General features: G+C 46.2%; 1 protein-coding gene across 3 annotated transcripts in view; it reads left to right on the forward strand.

Moving 5' to 3' along the window:
- The window catches only part of TAF1 (TATA-box binding protein associated factor 1), a 77,631-nt gene that overhangs the window by 4,914 nt on the left and 56,685 nt on the right, over positions 1–16,032 (forward strand). For all 3 annotated transcript variants that reach the window (XM_075835705.1, XM_075835704.1, XM_075835706.1), the window contains exons 3-4: positions 359–475; positions 558–677. In XM_075835705.1, coding sequence (XP_075691820.1) covers positions 359–475; positions 558–677 — 237 coding nt within the window. The remainder of the gene's footprint in view (positions 1–358; positions 476–557; positions 678–16,032) is intronic.

Consider the following 16,032-nt stretch of genomic DNA (forward strand, 5'->3'; position numbering starts at 1 on the left):
CGGAACAGTGGCCCAATGGACACCAATGGTACCGATGGACTTTATTGACTTATAACCGGGTCTGTCGGGTTCCGTCAAGCGCTGTTGTTCCTAATGGAACAACACATAGAAAGCTGTAATTTTTGTCCGCCATTTTGGAAGGTATACAGACATGTCTTTGGTCACATGGACACTTCCCAAGTTTACACGAAGACTTTCCTATTCTCTGGAAGGAGCAGTGGTTGGTCAAAAAGCAGCTATGATCATAAACCCAAAATGCAGGAGGAGATAAATCGAGCACCCTGAGGCACATCTCTTCATACTTTTTTTTTGGATGATGTTCCTTATTGTTTATAAAGTTATTTATTTTATTATCTAGGTTGGGTTAAGAGTACTGATGATGCTATTGACTACTCTGATATCAATGAAGTGGCTGAAGATGAGTCTCGCAGATATAGGCAGGCTATGGGAAATCTTCATCTCTCTCGAAGAACAGGTAAATAAACCATGTCATAGTCATCCCAGTTGATGTGAAAATAGTTGAGGTTTTGTTGCAATTGATTTTGTGTTCTGCTTAGATGATGATGACGATGACTATGATGCAGACTGTGAAGACATTGATTCCAAGCTAATGCCGCCTCCACCTCCTCCTCCAGTGTCATGTAAGAAAGAGGAGGAAAAGGGATCAACGCCAATAAGTAAGTGATGTTAGGATTATGGATGAGGAGTTTTGTATTTAACCAGTTCAGGACCGGGCTATTTTGCGCCTTCAGGACCAGACACCGTTTAGCCATTTTTAGCACGTGTTAGTTAAATGGCTCTAACTTTTTTATTTGTTGGGCTAACGACGTGATTTTTGCGACGTTTTTTCCGTAGACAATGCAGGTTTCTTTTTTTTTTATCGTTTTTATACACACCTTTTTTGCTATTTTAGAATTTTTATTCATAAAGTTTGAAAATAATAGTAAAGAAATAAGCTTGTTTTACGTTTCAGCTGTTTTTTTATGGTAATAACATAGTTTTACCCTAAAATAGACCTTTTATTTGTAATCGTCATTGTTTACCGTAAATTTTAATATATTACATGTCTATATTAGAGTAATTGGGTCAGCGCTAGCGTTGCAACAATGATTGGCGGGGGGGGACGTTTTTTTTTGGGGTGGGTATTTTATGTGTATTTATTATTTAATTTTTTTTTGCACTTTACTTTACAATTTTTTTTATTACTATGGTCTGTCCCTCAAAGGTCAAAAAAGACCTTTGGGGAACTTTATATATTTTTTTTCTTTCTTTTACACCATGTTTTTCCCCTGTAACTGGGGAAATCAGCCCTCTCATAGTGACGATTGTCACTAATAGGGCTGTGCTGGGTCTAGTAAGACCCAGCAGCAGTCTGTCAGTAACGGCACCCGGCGATCATGTGACCAGTCACATGATCACCAGGAGGAATAGAGACAGCGCCGCTGCTGCTGTCTCTATTCCTATACACAGAGTTCATTGAGCGCTGTGTACAAATCATCAGAGAAGACAGAAGCAGCGAAAGCTGCTTCTATCTTCTCAGGGTCCCCGGAAGTCACTGACAGCCGGAGACCCGACATTCAGCTGCCCGATCGCGCGGGCAGCAAGTTAAAACCCCAGCCGTAAAAAGTCTATGGCTCGGGTTTTAAGGACCCTTCCCTGACCGCTGGCCGTAAAAATACAGCCAGCGGTCGGGAACCAGTTAAACTCTGCTGAACAACTCTTATTTCTCAGATTCCCAGACCACTGTTAGGCCTCATGCACACGACCGTAAAAACACCCGTTATTGCGGGTCGTAATTACGACCCGCAATAACGGGCCCATAGACTTCTGTTGGTCACGGGTACCTTCCCGTTTTCTCACGGGAAGGTGCCCGTGCCGTTAAAAAAATAGAACATGTTCTATTTTTTCATTTTACGGGCCGTGCTGCTATGCTTTATAATGGGAGCACGGCTCGCAAAAGTGCCCGGCCGTGCTCGTAATTACGAGTCGTAATTACGAGCACGGTCGTGTGCATGAGGCCTCAGTGTGACTTGGTGGGGGGGGGGGGAATTCTCATGTTATCTGCATTTACACCTTAACCCCTTCCCGACATCCGCCATATATATACGGCGCTGCCGGGAAGGTGTTCCCGCAAACCGCAGTACAGTTACGTCGCGGTGATGGTGCGGGCTCAGAAGCAGAGCCGGCACCATCAACACGGGGTGACAGCTGTTACCCTCCTGTAACTGCCAGGACCGGAGCTATTCTCCGATCTGGCTGATTAACCCCTCAGATGCTGCGCTCAATAGACGCAATCACTGCGTTGCTGTGGCATTTGGAGGCCAAATAATGGCGTCCCAGTCTGCCTTGTTTGTACAGGAGCCGATGAGGACCCGCCTGCGGCGTGTCCTCATAGGCTTGCTGTCAGTGAATAACTGACAGCGCTAATACACTGCACTACGTATGTACGTATGTAGTGCAGTGTATTAGAGTAGCGATCGGGGCATCAAGCCCACAAGTTCCCGAGTGGGACAAGTCAATAAAGTAAAAAAATGTCGTAAAACAATAAAAACACACGCTTCATTTTTAAAAAAAAAGCTAAACTGCCTTTTTTCCCATAGTAAGTCTTTTATTATGGGAAAAACTGTAAAAATAAAAAAAAACTATACATAATTGGTATCGCCGCGTACGTAACGACCCAAACTACAAAACTATTATGTCATTTATCCCGCACTGTGAACGCCGTAAAAAAAAACCATGAAAAACAACGCTAGAATCTTTGTTTTTAGGTCACATCTACTTCCAAAAAATGCTATAAAAAGTGATCAAAAAGTCACATTTACTCCAAAATAGTACTAATAAAAACGGCATTCCGTCCCGCAATAAAAATAATCCCTGACACAGCTTTGTCCACGCAAAAACAAAAAAGTTATGGGTCTTAGAATATGGCGACACAGAAAACAAATGATTTTATAAAAAAAAGTGATTTTATTGTGCAAAAGCCGCAATACATAAAAAAAACAAACTATATAAATTTGGTATCGCCGTAATCATATCGACCCGCAGAATAAAGTTAACATCGTAATTTAGGGCGCACTGTAGATGCCGAAAAAAAAAACAATAAAAAACTATTCCAGAATTGCTTGTTTTTGGTAATTTCCTTTACAAAAAAGTAATCAAAAAGTCGTATGTGTTCTAAAATGCTACCAATAAAATCTACAGCCCGTCTCGCAAAAAAACAAGCCAGCACACCGCTCAATCAACTGAAAAATAAAAAAGTTATGGCACTAGTAATGCTGTGATGAAAAAACATCTCAATGCGCAGGCCGGAGGGGAACATTCCTTCAGTTTCAGGGCCCTAGTATTTAGGAACTAGGAAAGGGAAGGGACATAGCAAATCCGCTGGAAGCGGTGGCGCCCATATTATATCAGCGCAAAACTTTCCCTGAAAAGTTTCCCAAACTGAAAAGGTCCCCAAAAGGTGCAGAGTATTACAAAAGGGGGATAAGAAAGAAAACAGTTTATCAGTGTGACACCGGCCTGCGCATAACTGATCGTTTCACATCGTAACACACATCTATGGAGAATTGTATTATTTACCCCATTATTATACCCTGATGTACTCCGCACAGATTACATATGCCCCCACATTATAAACTGAAATACCAGTAATACTCAAACAAAACGAATACCAAGCAAAATCCATGCTCCAAATGGCGGTCTTTCCCTTCTTAGCCCTACAGTGTGCCCAAACAGCAATTTATGGCATTACCATACCCGGGAGAACCCGCTTAACAATTTATGGGGTAAGATTCTCCAGGGGCACAACATATTGTGAGGTGAATAGGCATATCAGTGGAAAAATTGCAATTTTCACTTTGCACCATCCACTGCGTATTCATTTCTGAAAAACCCCTGTGGAGTCTAAATTCTCACTACACCCCTTGATAAATGCCTTTAGGGGTGTAGTTTCTAAAACGGGGTCACTTTTGTTTGGTACATCAGTGGTTTTGCAAATGCAACATGCTGTCCGCAAACCATTCCAGCAAAATCTACGCTCCAAAAGATAAATACCGCTCCTTTTCGTCTGAATGCTCCCATATATGTAAACAGCTGATTATAACCACATATGGGGCGTTACCGTACTCGGGAGAAATTACTTTACAAATGTTGGGGTGCTTTTTCTTCTCTATTCCTTGTAAAAATGAAAAATGTTTATCTAAAACTACATCTTGTTGGAAAAAAAAATATTTTTCATTTTAATGGCTTAAAGGGGTTGTCCGAGATCCCAACATTTTTTCAAAAACTCTGTCATACATTACCCCTTATACAGACAACCTAAATAAAGCATTATTTTTTAAAAAAATTCTACTTAACACATTTCTTCTTTGAATTCAGCACAGTTTGTTTACATGCAGTTCAGCTCTGGTTGGTTGATCTTTCCTTGTGATGAAACTTTTTTCACGTGCACGCTCATTGCAGGCTGCAATGAGCGTGCACGTACCTTCCAAGAGTTCATGTGAGCTGTCCTTGCTCCTCCCGCTGACCTCCTTCACTGCACTTGTCTTCTTGATGACATTCTTGAAGGATGATGAGCAAATGTTCTCCCCCCATTATGTTTTTCACATTTATGTTTTATTTCTCTTTTCACCTCTTCGTGTCTACCCTAAGGGTATGTTCACACGCACTAATTACGGACATAATTCGGGCGTTTTTGCCCCGAATTACGTCCAAAAATAGCGCCTCAATAGCGTTGACAAACATCTGCCCATTGAAAGCAATGGGCTGACGTTTGTCTGTTCACACGAGGCGTATATTTATGCGCCGCTGTCAAATGACGGCGCGTAAATAGACGCCCGCGTCAAAGAAGTGACCTGTCACTTCTTTGGGCATAATTGGAGCCATTACTCATTGACTCCAATGAATAGCAGCGCCAATTACGCCCCTAATGGACGCGGCGTTCAAGCGCCTGCACATGCCGTTATGGCTGAAATTACGGTGATGTTTTCAGGCTGAAACATCCCCGTAATTTCAGCCGTTACGGACGCCCTCGTGTGAACATACCCTAACCCTTGTCCGCCCTCCTCTATCTCATGTCTCTCTCCACTAAGGCTATGTTCACACAGAGTTTTTTGGCAGGAACAATATCTGCCTCAAAATTCCGTCTTGAAGTTTGCGGCAGATTTACCTCTCCCTGCACGTTGTTTTTTGCGTCGTTTTTCCCGGCGTTTTTTGTGCGCTGTTTGCGTTTTTCTTTGCCGATTTTTTTCGGGGCGTTGTTCGCTTACTTTATCTTGGCGTTTTTTGCTTGTTTGTTTGCGTCTTTTTTTGCGATGTTTTTGAATGTGTTTTCCGTTTCGTTTATCGTATCCTTTTTTTCGCGTCGTTTATCGTTTCTTTTTTTGCGTCGTTGTTGTCGGAAATTTTTTATGCGTTTTTCATTGCGTCTTTCGTGTGGTTTTCCCCGTTTTTTTTCGCAGCCTTCTTTGCCTCTTTGTTTGCGGCTTTTTTCGCGTCATTTTCCACTATATTTTTTTCGTCGTTTTGCGTGTCGTTTATCATAGCCTTTTTTTCTACGCTTTTCGCGTATTTTTGGGGGGTTTTTTATTTCTGCGTTTTTCGTTGCGTCTTTCGTGGCGTTTTCCCTGTCGTTTTTCGTGGCGTTCTTTGCCTCTTTGTTTGCTGTTTTTTTCACGTTTTTTTTTTAATGTTTTTCCCCGCGTTTATCGTAGCCTTTTTGGCGTTGTTTTTTTATTGTTTTTTGCGGCGTTGTTTGCGGCTTTTTTTGCGTTCGTCCAGCCCCGTCTTATGCCTCATGCACACTTGCGTGTAAGATTGACGCCCGTGAGAAACGCATATGAAAACAGGCCAATTTAAAATAATGGGTCGCGTGTGCTGTGCGTGGTTTTCACAATCAGCACACGGGCGAGATTCACCCTGTTGAGAATGGGGCCTTAGGCACGATTTACACAAGCGTGAATCACGTCCGTGTGCTGTGCTTTGAAAAAACGCACAACACACGCGACCCATTTATTTCAATGGGGCCGTTGACACATGCGTGACTTTTCACGCAGCGAGAGTCCGCTGCGTGAAACATACTGCATGTCCTCTATTGGTGCGTTATCCTGCACCTACACTCACATTGAAGTCAATGCATGCGTGAAAACCACGCACCGCACACACGTGTTTGGTGCGTGATTTACACAATTTGTTAGATGAAAAAAATGTGCTGGCTTTGTGAGTGCGTGAATAACACATGACAATCGAAAAGCACACTGATGCATAAGGGCGGATTTACACGAGCGTGTGCGTTTTGCGCACGCAAATACAGTGGCGTTTTGCGTGCACAAAATGCACTTGACAGCTCCGTGTCATGTTCATATGGTGCGCAGCTGCGTGCTTTCCGCGCAGCCACCATCATTATGACACTACGTTTGGATGTTTGTAAACAGAAAAGCATGTGGTGCTTTCCTGTTTACATTCATACTTTTTACTGCTGTTGCGCGAATCACGCACGTCCCACGGAAGTGCTTCTGTGTGGTGCGCGTGATTTTTACGCACCCATTGACTTCAATGGGTGCGTGATGCTCGAAAAACGCAGAAATATAGAACATGTCGCGAGTTTTACGCAGCGTACTTACGCTGGGCAAAACTCACGGACAGTCTGCATGCCCCCGTAGACTTGCATAGGTCCGTGCGACCCGCGTGAAAACCACGCGGGTTGCACGGACGTATAGCACGTTCGTGTAAATCCGCCGTAACGCACACACACAGACATGATTGACGCAAGTTTTTCACGCGTGTAAAATACACACGCTCGTGTGCATGAAGCCTTACTAATGGACGCTGTTAGACAGTAATGAACTAGTAATACATTTTAAAATAAATGAGGACATAGAAAAAATATTGTAATGAAATAACACACACAACACTGGTTAACGATTTTATTAAAAATAAAAAAGGGTGTCATTGAAGTAGTCCTTGAACTGTAAAAAACACATAACTAAGAAAAAAAAAGTGATGCTTAGATACACTGCTCATGTGTGATACTGTCTGTTTGACCATGTATCTAAGCCTACCACAAGGTAGCCTTAGATACATTACCCAAGCAGACAGTGTCACACATGGGCCATGTATCTAAGAATACATGTTAGGCTTAGATACAGGGCCCCAAAACACAAATCTTATACAGGAATAAAAAGAATGTCATCTGGGGTCCTGTATCTAAGCATACATTGTGTTAGGCTTAGATACAGGCTCCATGTGTGACAATTTTTTTTAGCCACTGTATCTAAGCCTAACAATGTAGGCTTAGATACAGGACCCCAGAAGATCTTTTACAGTTTAATATTATACGCTCTGCTCCGGGACTCCTGACATCGTAGCAGAGCCTATAATAGCGTAGTGCGGCTCCTCCTTGGGCCTGCTCGGTGCTACGGCGCAACGGTGTCCCGCGGGCCGCAGATAACAGCCTCAAGGGCTGCATGCGACCCGTGTGCTGCATCGAGTTGTCTGATCCCCTATCAAAGCCTACTATGTGTAGGCTTTGATAGTGGAAGAACTAAAAGTACAGAGGTCACTGTACCTCTCTAGTCCGCGGGTGCCGTCCCTCTTCACTTTTTTCACTGTGAACACGCATAGGCGCGCTCACAGTGAAAAAAAGCTGCATAGGCTGGGCGGGCACCCGCAGAAACGACACATCTCCAGTGACGTGTCGTGTCCCATCCGAGGTCTCGCTGGGGCGAGACCATGTGATCGGGACACGACACGACAGTGGAGGAGGAAGAAAACGTGACGTCAGAAGACAGGTGATCTGAAGAAAAGAGCTGCCAGAACGGAGAACAGAAGCAAGATTGCACAGGTAAGTATATTAGGGAATATTTAATGTGTGTATTGTGTGTTTAACTTTTAAATAAAAATTTATCTCGGACAACCCCTTTAATTCTAATGAATTCAGCAATAAACCTTTGGGATCAAAATGTTCACTATACCCCTAGATGATTCCTCAGAGGTGCAGTTTCCCAAATGGAGTCACTTTTGGGGTGTTTCCACTGTACTAGTACTACAGGGGCTCAGCAAATGTGACATGATTCCCAGAAACCATTCCAAAATCCAAATGGTGCTCCTTCATTCTGAGCCCTACCGTGGGTCCAAACAGACGTTCATGACCACATGTGGGGTATTGTTTTACTCGGGAGAAATTGCTTTACAAATGTTGCTTTTTCTCCTTTAGTCCTTGTGGAAATGGAAAAAAAAATTAGGTAAACCTACATTTCCTTTGAAAAAATGTTGATTTTCATTTTTACGGCCTACTTCCAATAAGTTCTGTAAAACACCTGTGGGGTCAAACTGCTCACTGTACCCCTAGATAATTTCCTCAAGGGGTGTAGTTTCCAAAATTCGGTCACTTGTTGGGGGTTTCCACTGTCTTGTCCCCTCAGGGGCTTTGCAAATGCGACATGGCCACCGCAAACCATTTGTGATGGCAGGAAGGAGGTGACGGGAAAGTGAGCCCTAATCTACCCACCGCCCTGTCCCTGCCTACTTGCAACGACCCGCCCTAGGCGACGAGGTACAACTGGGCGGCGGTCCCTACGCTGTCTAAGTGCACAGGAAAACAAACAGGGAACACGCAAGGGAAGGGGCAGTAGCCACGGAACGACACGAGGAAACGGAGCGGCGAACGAACAGTCAGGACCAGGACGAAGTGAGTAACCCGAGCGGGCACGGAGACAGAAGCAAGCCAGGGGCAAAGCAAAGCAAAGCAAGTCAAGTCAAGGAGAACTGCAGCAAGGCAGAAGCACGGCAGAAGCAGGCTGGAGCAAGCAGCAGTGGGGCCAGGAATCCAAAAGAATAACAAGCAATGAGGAAGAGAAAACTGCAGGTATAAATGGACAGGGGGCGGAGCTAACTCTGACTGACCAGGCCGCGATAGGCTCTCCCACTCCTGAGCCTGCCACCCTGATTGGTGGGAGCCGGTGTCAGTCTAAGAGGTCTGGCCTCAGGTGTCGACTGATTAACCCTGGGAGTCTCCACAGACGTAGTGCCTGGCAGATCCTTTACAGTACTCCCCCTTTTATGAGGGGCCACCGGACCCTTACTAAGAGGACCCGGTTTAGTGGGGAAGAGAAGGTGGAACCTCCTGACCAATACCCCAGCGTGAACATCTCGAGCAGGTACCCAAGTCCTCTCCTCCGGCCCGTATCCTCTCCAATGGACCAGGTACTGGAGGGAGCCCTGGATCATCCTACTGTCCACAATCTTGGCCACCTCGAATTCCACCCCCTCAGGGGTGAGAACGGGAACAGGAGGTTTCCTAGAGGGGGACCAGGACGGGGAGCAGCGTTTAAGGAGGGAAGCATGAAAGACGTCGTGTATGCGGAAGGATGGGGGCAGCTCCAGACGGAAGGATACAGGGTTGAGGACTTCAATGACCTTATAAGGCCCAATAAATCGGGGAGTAAACTTCCTGGACGGGACCTTAAGGCGCAAGTTCCTGGACGACAACCAGACCAAATCCCCGACGACAAACCGGGGGTTAGCAGAACGTCTACTATCCGCCTGAATCTTTTGTGCGCTCTGGGACGCCTCTAGGTTCTTCTGAACCTGGGCCCAGACAGTGCACAGTTCCCGATGAACCTCCTCTGCCTCAGGATTATTGGAACAACCAGGGGAGACGGAGGAGAACCTTGGGTTAAACCCGAAATTACAGAAAAACGGGGAGACCCCTGACGAGTTACTGACCCGGTTATTCAGGGAAAATTCAGCAAGGGGAAGGAATGAGACCCAATCGAATTGACAGTCAGAGATGAAACACCTTAAATATTGTTCCAGGGATTGGTTGGTCCTTTCCGTTTGGCCGTTAGTTTCGGGATGGAAGGCGGAGGAGAAGGACAGATCAATCTCCAACTTTTTACAAAAGGCTCTCCAAAATAAGGAAACAAATTGTACCCCTCTGTCCGAAACGATATTGACTGGGGCCCCATGGAGACGCAGGATGTGTTTCACAAACAAAGAAGCTAACGTCTTGGCGTTAGGTAGCTTCTTAAGGGGCACAAAGTGGCACATCTTGCTGAAGCGGTCGACTACCACCCACACCACCGACTTGCCCTGAGATGGAGGCAAATCGGTGATAAAATCCATGGAGATATGGGTCCAAGGTCTCTGGGGAATGGGCAAGGGACGTAGTAGGCCCGCAGGTCGGGACCTAGGGGTTTTGGACCTAGCGCAAACCTCACAAGCGGCGACGTAAGCCCTAACATCTTTAGGCAACCCAGGCCACCAATAGTTTCTGGTAATGAGGTGTTTGGTGCCCAAGATGCCAGGATGACCAGATAGAGCGGAGTCATGGTTTTCCCTGAGTACCCTCAGCCGGTATTGCAGGGGAACAAACAGTTTGTCCCCAGGGACGTTCCCGGGAGCTGCACCCTGATCAGCCGCGATATCAGAAGCTAAATCAGAATCCGTGGCAGAGACGATTATACCAGGGGGTAAAATACAAGCGGGATCCTTCTCGGAAGGAGGATTGGCCATGAAACTACGTGACAGAGCATCAGCCTTAATATTCTTGGACCCAGCCCTATAGGTAACCAAGAAATTAAATCTGGTAAAGAATAGTGCCCACCGAGCTTGTCTAGGATTAAGCCTCCGGGCCGATTCTAGGAAAACCAGATTCTTGTGATCCGTAAGGACCGTTACCTGGTGTCTGGCCCCCTCCAGGAAGTGCCGCCACTCCTCAAAAGCCCATTTAATGGCTAGAAGTTCGCGGTTGCCAATATCATAGTTACTCTCCGTGGGCGAAAACTTCCTAGAGAAGTAAGCACAGGGGCGGAGATGGGTGAGGGAGCTGGTACCCTGGGACAAGACGGCCCCCACTCCCACCTCGGAAGCGTCAACCTCCACAATAAATGGCTCCTCTTGGTTGGGCTGAATCAGCACGGGGGCCGAGATAAAGCACTTCTTGAGAGTCTCAAAGGCCTGGACGGCCTCAGGGGGCCAATGGAGGACATCAGCACCCTTGCGGGTAAGGTCCGTAAGAGGCTTAGCGACGACCGAGAAGTTGGCAATAAATCTCCTGTAATAGTTGGCGAACCCTAAAAAACACTGTAACGCCTTAAGGGAGGCAGGTTGGACCCATTCCGCCACAGCTTGAACCTTGGCAGGGTCCATGCGGAATTCATGAGGAGTGAGGATTTGCCCTAAAAATGGTATCTCCTGTACCCCAAAGACACATTTTTCAGTCTTAGCAAACAGATTATTCTCCCGAAGGACCTGGAGCACCTTCCTGACATGCTCCACGTGAGAGGACCAGTCCTTGGAAAACACCAGTATGTCATCAAGGTACACAACAAGAAAATTACCCAGGTACTCTCTCAGGATTTCATTAATAAAATTCTGGAAGACAGCAGGGGCGTTACACAACCCAAAGGGCATGACCAGGTATTCGAAATGACCCTCGGGTGTGTTGAACGCAGTTTTCCACTCATCCCCCTCTTTGATGCGGATAAGGTTATATGCCCCCCGTAGATCGAACTTAGAAAACCATTGGGCTCCCTGAACCTGATTAAAAAGATCCGGAATCAAAGGAAGTGGGTACTGGTTCCTTACAGTGACCTTATTCAGGTTACGATAATCAATGCACGGCCTAAGACCACCATCCTTCTTCCCCACGAAGAAGAAGCCAGCACCTACAGGAGAAGTCGAGGGGCGAATGAAACCCTTGGCCAGGCATTCCTGGATATACACCCTCATGGCTTCACGTTCAGGACATGAAAGATTAAATATCCTACCTTTAGGAAGCTTGGCACCAGGCACCAAATCGATAGCGCAATCGTAATCTCTATGGGGGGGCAACACCTCGGAGGCCTCCTTAGAAAACACATCGGCGAAGTCCTGAACGAACTCAGGAAGCGTGTTTACCTCCTCCCGGGGAGAAATAGAGTTAACAGAAAGACATGACATAAGACATTCATTACCCCATTTGGTGAGATCCCCAGTATTCCAATCAAACGTGGGATTATGCAACTGCAACCAGGGAAGGCCTAAAACCAGATCAGACGATAATCCCTGCATTACCAGTACAGAGCACTGCTCCAAATGCATGGAGCCAACCAGGAGTTCAAAAACAGGAGTATGCTGAGTAAAATAACCATTAGCAAGGGGAGTAGAGTCGATTCCTACTACAGGGATAGGATAAGGTAAATCAATACAAGGCATCTTTAGAGACATAGCAAATTCCACAGACATGATATTAGCAGATGAGCCAGAATCCACGAAAGCACTGCCCGTGGCAGACCGGCCAGCAAACGAGACCTGAAAGGGAAGCAAAATTTTATTGCGTTTCACATTAACGGGAAATACCTGTGCGCCCAAGTGACCTCCCCGATGATCACTTAGGCGCGGAAGTTTTCCGGCTTCTTATTCTTGCGCCTGGGACAGGTGTTCAGTAGATGCTTGTCGTCCCCACAGTAGAAGCAGAGACCGTTCATTCTGCGAAACTCCCTACGTTGTCGAGGGGACATGGAGGCCCCGAGTTGCATAGGTACCTCCGAGTCCTCCGTGGAGGGGCGAGGAGGCGGGACCTCGGGGGGGATCGCAGAAAAGTCAGAGGGGAGCACACTGAAGCGTTCTAGCTGACGTTCCCTGAGACGTCGGTCAAGTCGTACTGCTAGGGCCATAACCTGGTCAAGAGAGTCAGACGAGGGGTAGCTAACCAGCAGATCCTTCAGGGCGTCAGATAATCCTAACCTAAACTGGCACCTTAGGGCCGGATCGTTCCACTGAGAGGCTACGCACCACTTCCTAAAATCAGAACAGTATTCCTCAACCGGTCTCCTACCCTGACGTAAGGTCACCAACTGACTCTCGGCTAAAGCAGTCCTGTCAGTCTCGTCGTAAATGAGTCCGAGGGCAGAGAAAAAACGATCAACAGAGGAAAGTTCAGGGGCGTCAGGAGCCAAGGAGAAGGCCCACTCTTGGGGCCCTTCCTGGAGTCGGGATATGATGATACCCACCCGCTGGTTCTCGGAACCTGAGGAGTGGGGCTTAAGGCGGAAATAGTCTGCAACTCTCCCGGAAGGAGAGAAACGTCTTACGGTCCCCTGAAAACCGGTCAGGTAACTTGAGGTCGGGTTCTAGAGGTGAGGTGGTGCGCCCAACCCTTTGGGCCAGGGCCTGGACCTGTAGGGAGAGGCCCTGCATCTGCTGGGTCAGGGTCTCAAGGGGGTCCATGATAGCGACAGCGTAGGAGAAATGGTAGACTAGGTAAGGGCTTGTTATTCTGTGATGGCAGGAAGGAGGTGACGGGAAAGTGAGCCCTAATCTACCCACCGCCCTGTCCCTGCCTACTTGCAACGACCCGCCCTAGGCGACGAGGTACAACTGGGCGGCGGTCCCTACGCTGTCTAAGTGCACAGGAAAACAAACAGGGAACACGCAAGGGAAGGGGCAGTAGCCACGGAACGACACGAGGAAACGGAGCGGCGAACGAACAGTCAGGACCAGGACGAAGTGAGTAACCCGAGCGGGCACGGAGACAGAAGCAAGCCAGGGGCAAAGCAAAGCAAAGCAAGTCAAGTCAAGGAGAACTGCAGCAAGGCAGAAGCACGGCAGAAGCAGGCTGGAGCAAGCAGCAGTGGGGCCAGGAATCCAAAAGAATAACAAGCAATGAGGAAGAGAAAACTGCAGGTATAAATGGACAGGGGGCGGAGCTAACTCTGACTGACCAGGCCGCGATAGGCTCTCCCACTCCTGAGCCTGCCACCCTGATTGGTGGGAGCCGGTGTCAGTCTAAGAGGTCTGGCCTCAGGTGTCGACTGATTAACCCTGGGAGTCTCCACAGACGTAGTGCCTGGCAGATCCTTTACACCATTCCTGCTAAATTTGAGTTCCAAAAGCCAAATGGCGCTCTTTCCCTTCTCAGCCTCGCCGTGTGTCCAAACAGCCGTTTATTACCACATATGGGGTATTGTTTTACTCGGGAGAAATTGCTCTACAAATGTTGTGGTGCTTTTTCTACTTTAGTTCTTTTGGAAATGAAAAAAAATTTGATAAACCTACTTTTTATTTGAAAAAATTGAGATTTTCATTTTCATGGCCTAGTTCCAAAAATTTTTGCAAAGAAACTGGCGGGTTAAAATGCTTGCTACACCCCTAAATAAATTCCTCGAGGGGTGTAGTTTCCCAAATGGGGTCACTTTTGCGGGGTTTCCACTGTTTTAGTTCCACAAGACCTCTTCAAAGCTGACATGGTGCCTAAAATATATTCTAATAAAAAGGAGGCCCAAAATCCATTAGGTGCTACTTTGCTTCGGAGGCCGGTGCTTCAGTCCAGTAGCCCACTAGAGCCACGTGTGGGATATTTCCTAAAACTGCAGAACCTGGGCAATAAATTTTGGGTTGCATTTCTCTGGTAAAACCTTCTGTGGTAGAAAAAAAATGGATTAAAAATGAATTTCTGGAAAAAAATTATGAACTTTGTAAATTTTACCTCTACTTTGCCTTAATTCTTGCAAAATGTCTAAAGGGTTAAGAAACTTTCTAAATGCTGTTTTGAATACTTTGAGGGGTGCAGTTTTTAAAATGGGGTGACATTGGGGTTTCTAATATCTAAGGACCTCAAAGCCACTTCACATCAATGGGAGGCAGAGAAAGCGTATTTCGTTTCGTTTTATGCCTGCGGCGCTCAATGGCCACAGGCGAAAAACGCAGGGAAAATCGGCGTGCAGGCAGAGGAAAATCTGCCTCAAAATTCCAAACGGAAACGGAGGAAGAAGTTTTCCTCCTGCAAAAAACTCTGTGTGAACCCAGCCTTACAGTGACGATCAGATTATGTAGAAGATAGGGCACTTAGAATCTGGTGACAGAGCCTCTTTAACCCCTTCCTCCTGCTTGCATTCTGGGCCCTAATGACCAAGCCATATTTTACGTTTTCCATCGTCACATTCGTAGAGCTATAACTTTTTTATTTTTGCGTTGACATAGCTGTATAAGGGCTTGTTTTTTGCGGGACGACTTGTAGTTTTTATTGGTACCATTTTGGAGTAGATGCGACTTTTTGATCACTTTTTATCACTTTTTTTTAAGTCAGGATTCACAGAAAATAGCAATTTTTCCATAGTTTTTTATTTTATTTTTTACGGCGTTCACCGTGCGGGTTAAATAATGTAATAGCTTTATAGTCGGGGTCGTTACGGACGCGGCAATACTAAATATGTATAACTTTTTTCCTTTATTTTGTTTTTTCTAATAGTAAATAATTTTTTCACATTTTTTCTATTAACTTTATTCAACTTTTTTTTTTTTACTTGTCCTACTAGGGGCCTTTAATATGCGAACATCCGATCGCTTTTATAATACACTGCAATACTTTTGTATTGCAGTGTATTACTGACTGTCCGTTTAACATCTGCTAGGTCATGCCTCTGGCATTCACTACAGGCAGACCTGGGGGCCTTTAATAGGCCCCCCCGGCTGCCATAGAAGACACAGACACTCGGCAATCTTATCGCCGGGTGTCAGTGGGATGAGAGGGAGCTCCCTCCCTCTCTCCAAAACCACTCAGATGCGGCGCACGCTATTTAGCCCTGCATCTGAGGGGTTAAACGCGTGAAATCGATACTAATATCTATCTCACCCGTTCAAGTAGGGATGTCCCCAGCCCTCAGCTACCTCTGGTAGCTGAGAGCAGGGAGATTTAACGGCTCCCTGCTCTGTTTATTTATCCTGATGCAGCGCTGTGAAACGGCTATTGCATCAGAATAAAGCCCACTAATAACCGCCGTGGAAAGGCTAATCGGCGGTCATTAAGGGGTTAAGGCCTCTTTCACATGAGTGTGTCCGATTTGCATGTGGCATCCGCTTTTCTCCTCTGCAAGCACTTCCTGGTTTAACTTTTTTTTTTTCTTGCAATTTCTTTAGCAACTGATGCGTGAATCACGGACAGCACACTGATGTCGTCCGTGTGCTGTCCATTGTTTTCAGGCACACATTGACTTCAATGGGGCGACAAGTTTCCTCAAAAATGGACCAGAATAGGACATGCAGTGAGTTTCA

The sequence above is a fragment of the Rhinoderma darwinii genome, chromosome 8 (assembly GCF_050947455.1).
Source record: "Rhinoderma darwinii isolate aRhiDar2 chromosome 8, aRhiDar2.hap1, whole genome shotgun sequence".
NCBI lineage: Eukaryota > Metazoa > Chordata > Amphibia > Anura > Rhinodermatidae > Rhinoderma > Rhinoderma darwinii.